Here is a 15,577-nt window from a genome sequence, read left to right as displayed (position 1 = left end):
AAATGTTTATTTTTCGTACCAATTTATCGGCCAGATTAGTAGGTTCATTCGCATGAGCCAACTTTCAATTTACAATTCGTCGGCCGGGTTCTTTACTGTTGGTGTTGTGCGGGGAGGAAGTTAGTCTCCCTCGCAGCCGTTTTAAACGTCGTCACGCCGTGCGTTGCGTTGCGTGACGACACTCAAAACGGCTGCGAGGAAGACTAGGAGAAAATCAGCCCGATTTATAAAAAATCTGTAGCAGTATCACAGATTTTAATAAATTGGTCCGATTTTCGTCTGCTCTCCCATTTCTTTGGTCAAATTGGGCCGAATTGGCCCAACTAATTGGCAAGGGTAAATTAGTCTTGACAGAAATTACTGACGAAACTGAAACTAGATACAAAAAAACGAGAAAAACGTCCGTTTTGGTGTTTTTGGCTCATGTTTTATAAAAATAAAATAAATCACTTTATTCAAGTGACATTGTATTCAGCACAGAGCATTAATATTGGACACTTTCCAGATCGACTTGGAATTTAGAAGTGTTGGTTTCTGAGGAAAGGAGAAAACCAAAGTACCCGGAGAAAAACCGCGGGCCGAAATCTCGTGGTGCATCGTCACGGTACAACGCTTCGGCAAAGTGTCCAGAGGTACCGCTGTCGGCTGTATTTTTCTCTCTTTTTCAGCAATTTTGATATTAAGGCTCGCAAGTCGCCCGAAGACATAGTAGGGAAAAAAAGCGTTTCCTTGTCAAATTGTCGACGGGTATTGTGTACAATTCATAGCCTTTAAGCTAATTCTGCACATTATACACGTTCCCTTGAAAATAAAACATCGACAAATACATTCACGCGCAGGGAGGATTACAACACTTGGTGTCCAAGATCAAGGGCCTGTTTCACATGAAATTCCTCCACGAATCTGCCGGAGAGATTTTCGAAAAAATGTCAGGGAAACATGAAATAATTACGACACAGCAGGATATTAAAAACTCGGGAAATTCGATGTCTTTACCATGAATATCACCGAAAAATTGAGAGGTATTCCAAATATCCGGAAGAGGGTAATTTATTGGACAAAAATGCCGTAGAGGCCCATGTGTATTTTACGGCCTTTTCGAGTGGAAGAAAAGCGCTGGTCATGTTCTACGTAAAATAGTTTCACATACAACAGTGTAGCCGCCGTTAATTCCTGGCTCGCTACTTGCCTTCAAATTTTATTGGTAACGACGGTGTTAGAGCGAAAACGTCTAATATGATTTTTTTTTTACCAGCATGGCAGGGGTTCTGACAGGCAGGAAAAACGAGACATTTTTTATCCAGCTAGAACCAGTGTTTTAGCCAAAAAATCTCAGCAAACTACATATTTAGAAACGCTCCAGCCAGTTAACCATCTAATGTATTCAGTTCCCAGCCAGCTCTATTCCAACCTGCAAAGAGGGTTTTTAGTCGAGCGGCCCCATCAGGTACTCTTGTTCAATTGTATCATTTATTGTTTAACGAATCCTTAAAAATACAAACTTTCATCTCAGACGCAGAAATGTAATCTGCTGCGTTTTGTTCTCTCCCATGGAGTCTTCTATTTCTCTTGATGTGTATTGATGTGTTAGGCATTCAAGAAGGGGACCATATTCGTCCGTGACAGTCCGGTTTGTTGTACATGACATCCCACATCCAAGGGCGTTCTATGAAGTAGAAAAACAAATATGTAAGAACGAGTTAGTCATGGTACATTATTACTGACAGAGAGATAAAACGAACTTCAACTAAATGTCAGTCAACCAAAATAGAAAACAACATCTCACAAAAAAAAAAAATAATAAATTTAAAGCCCGATGCCCCCGTCAGGAATCGAAGCAAATACAACTGAGAAACCAGCGCTAAGCGCCAGAAGGTCTGCACTTGTTTTAACCTCTGTTTTCACTACACCCTGATAACCTCCAGCTCTATTGCTTGTATGTCCACTAGCATCGTTTTGTTGTCCTTTTTTTTCTCACGCCCAATAATGTACATCCCCCCTCGAGAAAGGAGGAGGGAGGAAAAGACGGAGCCAAAAGTACCGACCCTCCGAGGTAACGATACTAAAATAAGACTTTAAAACAGTCGGTTTCTATCTTGAAACTCACGGGGGAAGACAGGAATCGTCGAAAGCGCGACCTCACCATTTGCGAAGCATAATAAGCGTGAATTCTCGCGCGCGATCCACACACGTCACGCTTGCCATTTCCTCGCTCGGTCCAGACTTTTCGTTGGAAGACCGCGCGAGTTCATACGACAAACCAACACAAGAGATACGGACTGCTTTGCAGTCTATAGCAAAAGAGTAGGTTCGTTACACGACCAGTCCATAGTAATTGACGGCAAAGCAAGAATTATCAGCAACATCATGCAACATACCATCTTTTGTGTACGGTGAAGGTGGAACATCGTATGGGAGCTGCACAGTACAGCTGGAGTGACGCTCCTCGCTTTGCTGCTTTCCTTTCACACGAAAGTATTTACTGTTTGGATCCTGTTTAAAGTTAAAGTCCGTGTAAGTGAAGATTGTGGGGCATGAAATAATTATAATGGTTGATTTAAAAAAAAAAAAGAAATAATAATAATAATAATAATAATAATAATAATAACACAAATGAATTACGCAGTTATGCTTAACCTGTCTTATTCCCAAGCGCCAACGCATTTTGCGAAAAGAGCAGGGAAACAAGGACGCAGTGCTTGATGGGAAGAACGACACCATGCGCACCACGTTCGCCTGAAGAGAGGCGCCTGAGGACCAGACAGACGCTTGACAGTCTGGCAAACCATGTTTGATTGATGATGGTATAATCGAATCTCAACTTTTCGCGTGATGAATGCCAAGTGAGCCTGTGAGAGTTGGACTTTGCAGAACGCGTAGTGTCTGCGAGTTTGATTCAAGAGCCAGTAGCATCACTTACACCAGCAATCCCCGAAATTTCCAGCGGGTTTTTAAGCAGTCGATGTTTGGGTGTGCACTGCATTTAGATTCAGTTATATAGGTGTTACAGCACGAGTAAATAAGGTTTCCTTATTGACCATTATTAAACAAGCTAAAAGTATTACCGCTCCCGCTGGATGGGACTAGTCCTACCCATGTATAAACCTAGATGAAGAGAGACAATGTGGAGGAAACTTCCCTGCCTAAGGGAGCAACAGGAGAATGGAGAGACGAAACAACGACCCTCTGATCTTCCGATCGAAAGTTCAATGCGCTATAAACTCCTACACTGAGACCAACCGCGCGCGCCTCGACACCAAGCCCTATAAACCTACCTGGTCTTTTGGAAGAAACAAAACCCCAATTTCATAAGAGCGAATCATCAACTGTTGGCCATTTTTCTCTAATGTTCCCCAAGCCGCTTTGGATAGATTTGCACTAAGCAAAGAACAGAAAGAGATCAAAGATCAATAAAGACTTCAAGATCGAAAAGACATACAAAATTTTTACATAAAAGTCTTCGACAATTTTTTTTAATATTTAGTAGAAATTAAATTACAGTTGATCGTTGGATACTGTCGAAAAACATTCCTAAATTGTTCCGTTACATAATCAGCAGTTGCTCTGCATTACTTTCTTCTAGGAATTCATGTTTTTAAAAAAGTGTGATTTGTTTTCGGGTTTAGCCTGCTCATCGGTCGAAAAGTACATAAACCGTTCACTAAAATCAAGCGCTACTAGACGCGCGTCTTACGAAGAAGAAACACTACAATCGTCCTTGGTTGTGCGAGATTTGTATTCAAATACCACTTAAATTTGAAAATCATGTTCAAGGTCCTATAAAACGCAGAGTATTCCACAGATGAGTGAATATCAATAAACATAATTAGACTGAATGGAACACCGATTTTTTGAACCTCCTAAGGAATTTCCTCCTAGACTGAATTTGGGTCGGAAAATCGGGAGTTCCAAAATCGGGGGGGGGGGGGTTAAAAATCTGACAGAAGCAAAATCAAGAGAAACAACTTCTGGTTCGAAAAATCGAGGGTTCTAATAATCGAGAAAAGATTGTCGTTGATCACTCCTGCTTAATGGGGCCATGAAGACGTCAAAACATCATTTGATTGTAATAATTTTCCTTGTTTTCTCTTTTACAATGTTATTCAACCAAATTTCAAATTAGTGATTCACCTTGTCATTAGAAACCAAGCTAATTCAGTCCAATCAGGAGATATCCTCGTGTAGGTTTTGATGTGCGGAGAGGCGCGACTTCTACCACAGCAGCGAGATTTCCAAGAACTAATAAACATTAATATCAAACAAATGTAAGTTAAGCAAAAGCACTATTCCGATTATCAACAAATCTCACGCTTCACTCACAATGAGACTCTCAAGTAAATTCGCCCACGTGAGACCCACCAAAAGCGAAGTTAACTCGCCCACGCCTGAAAATGCGTCCAGACAAACAAACAATTTTGTTTCGACTTTCTTTCACTGGGTAATCTGCTCAACTGGGAAGCAATAAACTATAGTTCAATGCACCAAACAAGCATGACTTGAGAGGACCTGTTTTCAAAAATCCAGCTAGATGATGAATTCACTGAAAAACGGACATTTGGTTTCAAGGACAGACAGTTTCTTTATAAGAGCTTTTCGTTATGAGCAGATGTGAATCAAGGCAGTTCAACTGTATAAAGACTCCAAAATGAGCAAATCTGCTAGGTAAATTAAACATACCAACAAAAGTTGGTGAGGTATGGCTGTTTCACTGCTGTCTTGGAGCTATAGGGCAGTGAACCTCCAGCTAAGAGAAAATGACAATAAAGATAATTAAAGTCAGAATTTGTAAACTGGAACACATTAGTGGAGAGAGGATTTTTATACTAGCCAGATACTGAAAATAACGAGTCTATAAAGAGGAACATCTTCCATGATATTTTTCAATGATTAGTTGAATTTTGAACGTTTTGAAAAAGTAGCATATACATGTACGTAGGGCACTTGGTTAAACTTTTGGCTTAAATTTTGGTTAGAGGTAGTGTGGCCTAGAACTGTCCTCTTGTTAGATTTGTTACATACCGAACCCCAATTTTCAGGCTGTTTATAACAAGTAATTCAGAAGTGAACATCAATTTTCTTGTCTGATCCATGCAGTTTTGGAGGACTGCTACTCTCAGAAAGAGACCTTGGAGAATGACCCAGGAAACCAACAACTCTTTTTTCTATAGCTAATCAAATTAAATGAGCCCAAAAGGCAAAATATTTTCCATTATGAAACGTTTTATAACTTTATTTTTTACTGCTCGCTATCCTAACCCATTTACTCTGAACTCTCTTCTTACAAGTAAGACTTGAAGATCTGCCACTGCTTATAGAACTTTACTATACCTGGATAGCCTTCCAAACTGTTTCGCACATCATCTACTGTGGGAAATATCTGCAGTGACCCAAAGAAATCAAAACAATTTAACATTTAAAATGACAACCAAAAGCAGAAAAGAGAGAGACTGATATTAAAATGACCAGACATTATGTTAGGTATCGCTGAAGTTTTCTACAACTTGTATTCAAGAGTATTTTCTTGCATGCTGCACCATCACAAATCACTTGGCTAACAGCCAATTAGCAAATACAGGAAACACAAATATAGGAAGGGAAAATCCTTTGGAATGCAGCAAGAGTTGCATAAAACTCTCTTTCATGTTACGCCCCATTCAGACTAGGTGCATGCTAGAGTCTGCTTCTTGGGCACAGGTACTAGTCTGAACATAGCTTTTTTTGGTGCTGTAGCAAAAATCTCGGCACCATGCCCAAGCATGGGCACTACAGCCTGACACTACCTCGAGGGCTAGTACTTGGGCACCAGACCTTGGCATAGACACTGGGTAAACAGGACTGTCAGTTCCCTACTTTTTCCCCATACCTGCCTATTTGACTATTGACTATTGACTATTCACGTTTATTTGCCTTTTTCCTAATATATTTACAGTTAATATGCTTACATAGTTTGCGCAACAAGTGTGCGGCTTTGCCAATTCAGTAATTATTTTAAAAAAACTCTAGCACTTTATTCTTAAAGTTGGGAAAACTTGTCAGAGAAGTGATTGTAACAGGATGGGAATTCCAGATCTTTGGACCTTGGTAATACATTAACCAAAATGGCAGCGGCTAAATTGACGAATGAGGAAACAATTGCACCTTGGTCACCAAGGAGACTGAACAATGTCATTCTTATTACCCGCACACAGGACCCTGACATGGGCACCTACAGTGTAGCCTAAACAGGGCCATAGATTGAAGAGGGAATGAGATTTTTACTGTGTCCTAGTGACCTCAAACGAACATGTATTACTACAGCACTGAAAAAGTAAACAACAACATGCCAACCAGATGCAGAGAAGGTCTTGACATCATGCTCCCAGAACAAGTCGATAAACTTTGAAGCCACTCAGAACACAACCAACGATCTTTGTCATTGCCAAGGGAACCTATGCTAGAGAATTGGCCAATCACAGGCCACTTTGAGCTGATGTCATCAGTATTGGGACCATGCTGGTGAAGAACCTAACAAAATAATGTCAGAAAATTTAAATTTTGAGAAATCCCAGTAATGTAGCAAAAGAGTCTTTTAGTATTGGTATCTACAAGAAATGGTAAGTAGTTCTCAGTACAATGGAGGAAAAGCCTGTGCAGTAAATAATTTGTAGTCCTATACCATAAGTGGTAAACTTGTGCAGTGAATGGTAGACCTGTGGAATGAATGGCAAGCCTGTACGGTTGATAGCAGACTTTCCAGTCAATGGTCTACTTGTGTAATGAATGGTTAATGTATGCAATGGACATGGTAAACCTGTGCAAAAAATGGTGCACATGTGTAATGGATTGTAGTCCTGTGCAGTGGATGGCAAATGTGGTGAGCTAATGAACATTACCTTACGTAGCTTGAGGTGGCCCCACTTGGTTTTACTGATTCCCGTATGCCTTCCAGGAACTGAAGCTATCAAACGAACCCTAACAAAATACAATTGCCTGGGTAAAATAATCATCTTGACCTGTCAGATCACCATGTCACTCATTTTCAAGAAAAAAGGAGTTCTTACATGTATTCTGTGCATCCTTTAAAAAACAATTTGTTAACAAAATATACCTTGCAGAAGACATATCATGTTCTTGTAAGTGTTTTTTCCACTCATCCAATGCATTCCCACCATATGCTGCTAAATAGTCCTTAAAACAAGAGTTGCTCTATTTTAGTCAAAAGTTAATATTAATTTTTTACCAGTCTCCAAGGTCAAGTTCATTCTTCAATTCTTCAAGTTTCTAAATTGCCTTCAATTTTAAACAAAAGAGGCCACTAGGGGTGTTGCTAAAAGTCTCAGGTATAGCTGACAACTGAACAGAGCTAAGCTACTGATAGAGGTATAATAAATAAACTATTGGTGTATTAACATTATTTGACATGTCTGTAGGACATGGATTAGTAAGAACACCAGTTGGTGACCAATTCACCATGAGCCAGGCCGGACTTATAACATGTATCATACTAACATACCAATAAATCTTCCTTGAAATTTGTTGGTGATGATGTTGTTGGCAATGATGTAGAGAGCTTTGGAAATAATGGACTCATCCAGACCCTGAAAAAGTCAATTAAAAAAATGATTTTAATTTAATTGCCTTCTTGGTGAGGAAACTTTGTTTTGTTTTGCTTATTTCTTTGTTTTTGTTGGAATGCTTTGAATCTTGGTGGGGTTTTTTTTTTCTGGGCTTGAAACTGATTAAATGATGACCAACAAATTATTGAGCAGTTGAATTATAAACTGTGAATTCAAACTAACTTTCTTTTTCTACAAAAGAACACCAAGCAGTTCATATAAATTAGATAAGCAAGACTGAATGAAATGATAAAAAGTGTGTTCAAATGAAGCAATCTCAAGCTGGATGTACAAGTTACCCACCCAATGCACAGGTTAATTATTATCAACCACACAGGCTTCCAATGACTTCACAGATTAACCAACAAATGAATGCATGGCCAAAGCTTACCATCAATAATATTTTTATTTTATTGCAAAGGTTTTGATTAAGCTTTTGTTTAATTGAAAACAAATGCACTAAAATTTTGCTTTACCCTTGTGTTTTCTGATCCCAGTCCATTGCAATCAGATTAGCAGTAGTGATGACAACTCTGAGACCTTCTTTATACAAAAGGAACATCATTTTGCTGAGAATAAGGTAATTCAGTAAATTGTCAGTAAGCTGGATAATATCCAATTTGAAGCATATTTCTAAATTCTTAGCATGCAAAGAACTGATTACAATTAAGTAGTTTGTAATCATTTAAAAATTATAGTACAGGTGTAAGTTGTGGTAATCTACAACTGTCCACACAAAGTTATGCTCTTACCTGTGATGTGTTCCAAATGCCTCTAATCTGGCCTGGAAATAATGATATTGTTTACTTAAAAAATAAAGAAAGGTCAGCATTACATTCAAAATTGCTGAAAGTGGAATCGATTAGATGCCATGCACTTACACCAAACAGTTTGATATTTGGATATGGTTTGGCCTCTCTTTCAAGTTCAGCTTTGGCTTCCCTCTGATTTCCATGAACAATGAGCAAAGGTTTGGACCTTGGAAAAATCAGAAGGGTGAGATCAGTTAACATGTTTGCAAATTTGTCAATACTGCCATAAAAGTTCTACGAGAGGTTTTTATAACTTATTTAACTTTTATGGTCACCTAATCATACCTTTTATCCTTTGGATATTGTTCAATCAACCAGGGGATGTCAAACATGTAGTTGAACTGGAACAAACAAATAACAAATAAAAATTATTTTAGGCTCTGTGGGAACTGGGACGAGCGGCAATGGCGACGGACGCAAACTACTAAGCTCCGTCTGGGTCTCGAAGCAGACATGTAAAAACCATAAAAAAAATGGAAGGGAAAGACCAGGGAACGAAGAAGAAAACCGGTAGACGTAAAAGAGAAGAAATGAGCAGTTTAAGTAGCGAAAATTCGCAGGGAACGCCAGAAGCAAAACGTGCTGGCAACACCCGACAAATGGCGGACGTTGGAGATGATGCGAGCAATGTAGGCGTATCAAGAAGCGACCCTCAGGTTCCAGCGTTAGCAGCGATATGGGAGGTTGTGGTACGCATCGAAGCAAATACAAATCTTCTCATTAATGAGCATAAAGCGTTAAAGACACATTGTGAAGAGCTTCAAAAGAGCATACAATTCACCCAAGCAGACGTGGAAGACATGAAGAAAGAAAACCAGAAGCTTAAAGATACAATGAAGGCAGTTAACGAGAAAAACAACGAACTAGAGAAGAAAGTTGACCAGTTGGAAAACAAGCTCCAGTCAAGCGTCGAGCAGGGAAATATTTTAGAGAAGAAATTGGAAGAAGCGACAAAAATGCACGACAACTTGGAACAGTATTCAAGAAAATTCAACTTAGAAATATACGGGATTCCCGAACAGGAAAGAGAAGATACAGAGGAAATCGTGCTCAACCTCGCTAAACGCTTGAATGTCAATCTAGAGCCTGAGGACATCGATATAGCACACCGGATGAAGAAAGGTAATACTCGGCCTAGGCCGATTATTGTCCGGTTTACCAATTATTACAGTAGAAATAGACTATACAAGAACAGGAAAAAGCTACGCAGGGCAAATTTCGAAGATTTTATCGAAGGAGCTCACAAAATCTATATCAACGAGAATTTGACTGCCTTAAGATCACAATTGTTCAAAAAGGTCAGAGAAAAAAAAGGAAGTCAAAACTGGAGAATCTGGACTTTAGATGGCACAATATATGTGAAAACAGATCCTGAAGGTAGCTCTGCTACTCAAATTAAGTGTGAGGCGGACCTTAGCAGATTACGTTGATAGTTTATACTTCATATGTAGCTTAAGCTTAGTTTATTTATTATGCCCGCAGCCTTTATCTTTCTCTTCCTCTCGATCGTCGATCACGTTACAAAACTGATATTATTACAAATTTTGCTTCATTTGCTTCGATGACGGATGGAGGTTTAGGATTTTGCATAGCTTGTTTTTTTTCACTTTCGGACGAACGCGGATAAATCCCAGAAGAGTAATTTAAGCGTTAGTGTCCTTTTGTTATTAGCCTTTAGTTAGTTTAGTGTCAATTATTTTGTAGTCCGTGTTTTGTTTCCTTTTTTGGGGGGCCTAATTTTCTTTAGCTTAATTTATGCTCGAATTTTGTTTCTTACTGTTTTGTATAAACAATGTCTAACTTGAAGATTTTGTCACTGAATGTGCGTGGCCTTCGTAAAGCAGAAAAAAGAAGAGCTATATTCTGTTATCTGAAAAAACAAAAAGCTTCAATTTTTTGCCTTCAAGAAACATTCTCAAAGACAGAAGACGAAACTATTTGGCGTGCTGAATGGGGTGGACAGATATTATTTTCTCACGGCTCAGAGCACTCTAGAGGTGTATGTATATTAGTGAAACCAAACGGCTTTCCCTTAGAAACCATAGAAAATGATGAAGAAGGGCGGTATATCTTTGCTAATTTGAAATTAACAACAGAGGAATTATCATTAGTCAATATTTATGCACCAACGGATTGTCGCCTGCAAATTCCATTTCTGCAAAAAATTACCCACCTTTTGGTAACTAAAACCTGTGTTTCTAGGGTCATTATGGTAGGAGATTGGAATACAACGCTTAGCCATCTAGACAAAAGTGGTGGCCTTCCATGGAAAGAAACAATTTATAGGAATGGTTTAGTGAGTTTGATGGCGGAACTTAACTTGGTTGATGTTTACAGAACACTTCACCCAAACACAAAAACATATACTTATGAAACCAAGAGTCAAAAATTAAAGTCTAGAATAGATTACTTCATAATTGCAAAACAATTAATCAACAAGGTAAAGAAAACAGAAACACGATCCTCAATTGCTCCCGATCATAAAGCTGTCTTTCTTAGCCTTGAAATCGATCAAACATTTAAACGTGGACCGGGTACATGGAAATTTAACAACACACTACTGAAAGACGACGAATATATAAATTTAATTAAAAACAATTACTCTTCTATTCAAGAGAAATACAAAGAAATTGAAAGCCGTCAACTGTATTGGGAATTGGTAAAAATGGAAATAAGAAGTATGACAATTGTCTTCTCCAAGAAGAAAAGGTTCAATTTGAGAAACCGTGAAACAGCCATCCAACGTAAGTTAGAAGAGCTAGATAAGGAAATTTGTAATAATCAAAATCTAGACGATGATATTCTAACGGAGTACGAGAACCTTAAAAAAGACCTGTCCGAAATTTATCATACAAAGGGAAAGGAGGCGATGTTCAGATCAAAAATAAGATGGATTGAGAATGGTGAAAAACCAACGAAATACTTTTTTAACTTGGAAAAACGGAATCATGAGAAAAAGATTATAACCCAGCTTAAAACAATAGACGGAGAAATAATCACGGATTTAAGCATGATAAATGAAGAAATAGAAAACTATTACAAAAACTTCCTGACTGCTAGAATCCCACAAGACGAGAACAATAATTTCGACGACAACTTTGCCTGCTTCTCCTCTGATTTACAAAATCCAAAACTAGCTCAAGACGAAGCAAGCAAACTTGAGCAAGAACTGACAAAAGATGAACTACTGAATGCCTTAAAAGGCTTCCAACCTGACAAAACTCCAGGTGATGACGGTTTCACGAAAGAATTTTATGAAATCTTCTTCGAATTGCTATGGAGGAACCTCCTCGACTCTTTCAACGAAGCCTTTCAAACAGGCAAACTGTCTATATCTCAGAGAAGAGGAATTATTTCGCTAATACCAAAAGATGAAAACAATCTTATGGTTTTAAGCAACTGGCGTCCAATAACATTGCTTAATGTCGACTATAAAATATTGGCTAGAGCTACTGCAAAAAGAATAGAGACGAAGATGCCCAAACTGATTCATTCGGACCAAACAGGGTTCGTAAAAGGACGATACATCGGTCAAAATGTGAGGCTTTTAAATGACCTTATGGAATTTACCGAATTAAACAAAGTCCCAGGAATACTACTCTTTATAGACTTCGAAAAAGCCTTTGATACATTAGAATGGCCTTTTATTCATCACACTTTAAGATTCTTCAATTTTGGCCCGAACATTCAAAAATGGATTTCAGTACTCTATAGCGATGTTGAAAGCGGAGCTATAAACGGCGGATACATGACTAATTATTTTCGAGTATCAAGGGGCGTAAGGCAAGGATGCCCGCTGAGCCCTCTATTATTCGTCCTATGTGTAGAACTTCTTGCACAAAAAATACGACAAAATCCGGAAATAACAGGTATTGAACTACCTAATTCCATTGAAGCTAAGCTAAGCCAGTTCGCTGACGACACTACATTAATATGTAAGGACACGATGTCATTACGTGGAAGTATGTCAGTTTTGGGGAGCTTTGGTGAAATTTCAGGTTTAAAGCTAAACAGCAAAAAGACAAAGGCTATGTGGATAGGCTCTTTGAAAAACAACAAAACCAAACCCTTAGAGATAGATGTTCCAGCGGACCAAATTAAGACCTTAGGAACCTATCTTTCAAACGATAGAGACAAAAATAACAATTTGAATTTTTATCTAAAAATTCAAAAGATGGAAACTAAATTAAATATCTGGTTGTCTCGCGACCTTACACTTATGGGAAGAACCCTGCTTGCTAAAACTCTAGGAGTCTCTAAATTGGTGTATGCAGCCTCAATGTTGACTGTTCCTCAAGAAGTTATTAAAAGAGTCCAAACCAAGCTCTTTAATTTTTTATGGAAAAACAAAAAAGATAAAATAAAAAGGGAAGTTCTTTTTCAAGAAACAAGTAAAGGTGGCCTGAACTTTCCAAATTTTGCAACGACAGTTAAAGCACTCCGCTTGAGTTGGATTGGTAGACTGCTTAACAGTCCAACTACCGATGCATGGACAGCTATTCCAAATGCTTTTTTTGAAAAATATGGAGGTCTTAACTTCTTGCTCAAGTGTAATTATCATATAAAGAAACTAGACAAAAATTTACCGTCTTTCTACTTAGAAATGCTAGAGTACTTTAAGGAATTACGTCTAAATCGCCAAGATAAATACAAAAGTGACCTTGTTTTATGGAACAATCAAGACATAACTATTGAAGGTAAATCGCTGTTCTGGAAAAGTTGGACCGAAAATGGAATTTACTACATTCAAGACATTCTGAATGAAAATGGAAAATTCCCAACTTATGAAGAATTTAATCGCAAGTACAAAATAAAAATTAATTTTCTAAACTATTTTCAAATCCTGGCATCAATTCCAGCAAACCTCAAATCAAAGGCAGCTTCTACACCCAGACCTATGAACTTTATTCTCGATGATTGTGATACATTTGACTTATCTAGGGACAAATCGATTAAATTTTCAAAAATGAAATGTAAAGACTATTATCATCTCTTTCAAGAAAAAGCAGAAGTTACACCAACAGCCATAAAAACTTGGGCCAGACAATACCCCGATATAGAATGTAAATGGCAAAAATTATTCCAAAATATACCTCGCCTCTCTACTAACAACAAACTGAGACAATTCTCCTTTAAAATGTTACACCGTATTTTAGTGACCAAAAAAGAGCTCAAACGATTTAAAATAACAGATAATGAGGAGTGTTTTTTCTGTAATTCAGCTGATTCCTTGGAACATGCATTTCTGGAGTGCCCTGCAGGCCAAAAACTCTTTCAAGAAGCCTTAACATGGTTTAATAATAAGCACAAAGTAAATTTTACTCCATCTAAACAACAGTACCTATTTAAAGACTATGATCCACCCCCGAGTACTAACTCAAAATTAATGCGGAAATTCCAGATCCTTACTGTACAAACTCAGAAATATTACTACTCATGTAAAATGTTAGAAAAACCTCCAAATATTCTAGAATTGAAGTCAGCGCTAATCTTACAATGGAAAGTTGAAAAATGGGAAATTTAAAATTAATTTAAATTAACGAAAACGCAAATTTTTTTTTTTTTTTTTTTTTTTTTCTTCCAGTGACAAAATTTCATCCTTTTCTTACTGCTTTCCTGTTTTTTTTTTTTTTTTTAGTAGCGTGTAACCCGCAGTTTGTAAGTAATCTAGTTACTGTTATGTTTAAGGCTATCTGTATTAAATTGTAAGTAGAGTCCTGTTTTGTTCAGTAGCGTAAGTAACCAGTAAGCATGTATTGTAGGTAGAATACTGTATTGTCTAGTGATATATTTAGCCCGTACTGTAAGTAATGTAAGTAATGTGATTTTGCAAACAATAAAAAAAAAAAAAATAAATAAAAAAAAAAAAAAAATTTTAGGCTCTGTAGTTTAATATTGTGAATTCACACCTCAGGAGTGAAAATTGACTCTCAGGATATCAGCTGACATTAATTGCAGACAGCTTAGCCAAGGTGAAGCTAATTTCGGCTAGAATCAACTGTAAATTCTGAATTCACTTTTACAGGTCATCAATTCGTTTTGCACGGTGTGCTTTAATACTACACTTCAACTTTGGCCTCCCTTAAATAAGCCGAGAAATCTTTAACTATCAACAAAACTGCCATTAATATTAAATCAATAATTATTTATAGTAAACTTAGTAATTAATTATTATAAACTTAAAAAAAAATAATATTTAAATGAATAGTTTAATAACAATTATTATTAATTAAATAATGCAAATTAAAGTACAGATATTTGTACCTGGGCTGAGGCCTCCAGCTGACCCATCTGATTTGAAAGAATATCTACAAAAGACCACAGAATTCCATGTTGACGACAACATACACACACAAATACTTAAATGTTCAATAAATCCAATTGGCCCATTTATTACAGTGCGACGCGCCTTACCGTGGCCACCCAACAACCTTTTTTTACAAGTTAGCCAATCAGGATATCTTCCTCCTTGTTCATAAAATCATACAAAAGAACATGTTTTCAATAATTCATTGCTGCGTCACTTGTCTGTTGGACTTTGCAAGGAGGCGTGACCGTTAATCAAATTCGCGTATCCTGATTGGCTTACTTGTAAAAAAAGTTTGTTGGGTGACCACTGTAACTTTCAGTCAAATCACAGTTGACAATACCACGCATATATACCTTTAATTCCAACAGCACTATTTCTTGTGTTGAATTCAGAAGGAATTCCACGGACAGTAGTTAACAAAAAAGGTACACAATCTTCATCCCTGTTGCCGGCAATATTCAGTGATGTTGATGATGATGACTCGCTTGTTGTGGCACAACTTTCCAGCTTCTGTCGCTTAGCTGGTGGAGATTTCATTAACTCTTCACTGTCATCATCAGTGTCCGAGTCGTAACCTGTGTTGAAAGTCATAGTTTCAAGAATGTCTTGCAATATTTATTACACTTCAAAGGTCACAACACACGAATTGAGCGTATTCTGTATTCTTGTATGAAAGTGATAAGACTTTACCTGGATGACGATATTCCTCAAAGTGAGCAGGATTCTTACGATAACAATCCGTTCCATACTTGCACATCGGTCTAGCATCGCCCCGCCTATCGTTTGCACTTTTCACACTCATTTCTGCACAAGGACAAAGTAACACCAAATGAAAGTACTTGTTACACCTGGATTATTTT

General features: G+C 37.6%; 1 protein-coding gene across 2 annotated transcripts; it reads right to left on the bottom strand.

Moving 5' to 3' along the window:
- Window positions 1-1,170: 1,170 nt before the first annotated feature.
- LOC146478487 (tyrosyl-DNA phosphodiesterase 1-like) lies at window positions 1,171-15,541 on the bottom strand. Of its 2 annotated transcripts, XM_085112031.1 has the most exons (17): window positions 15,408-15,541; window positions 15,071-15,292; window positions 14,672-14,715; window positions 8,693-8,748; window positions 8,477-8,573; window positions 8,348-8,379; window positions 8,072-8,164; window positions 7,493-7,577; window positions 7,088-7,167; window positions 6,873-6,951; window positions 6,328-6,504; window positions 5,329-5,377; window positions 4,678-4,744; window positions 4,132-4,239; window positions 3,276-3,378; window positions 2,379-2,493; window positions 1,171-1,666 (listed from the first exon to the last, which is right to left on the bottom strand). In XM_085112031.1, the coding sequence occupies exons 1-17, from the start codon at window positions 15,517-15,519 to the stop codon at window positions 1,596-1,598; spliced, it is 1,590 nt and encodes a 529-aa protein (XP_084968157.1). In that variant the 5' UTR covers window positions 15,520-15,541; the 3' UTR covers window positions 1,171-1,595. The 2 variants fall into 2 exon arrangements, with proteins under 2 accessions (XP_084968157.1, XP_084968158.1); XM_085112032.1 differs by lacking the exon at window positions 2,379-2,493.
- Between the last annotated feature and the right edge of the window lie 36 nt (window positions 15,542-15,577).

This window comes from Pavona decussata, unplaced genomic scaffold (assembly GCF_977016875.1).
Source record: "Pavona decussata unplaced genomic scaffold, jaPavDecu1.1 SCAFFOLD_64, whole genome shotgun sequence".
NCBI classification, from domain to species: domain Eukaryota; kingdom Metazoa; phylum Cnidaria; class Anthozoa; order Scleractinia; family Agariciidae; genus Pavona; species Pavona decussata.
This window is presented reverse-complemented; position numbering and strand designations above follow the sequence as displayed.

Coding starts and splice junctions, on each gene's coding strand:
- LOC146478487 (XM_085112031.1), bottom strand. CDS start 15,519: ATGAGTGTGAAAAGTGCAAACGATAGGCGGGGCGATGCTAGACCGATG. Junction 6,952..7,087: donor CATGATATGTCTTCTGCAAG/GTATATTTTGTT, acceptor GTATTTTGTTAG/GGTTCGTTTGATAGCTTCAG. Junction 6,505..6,872: donor GCCACCTCAAGCTACGTAAG/GTAATGTTCATT, acceptor TTATTTTGTTAG/GTTCTTCACCAGCATGGTCC.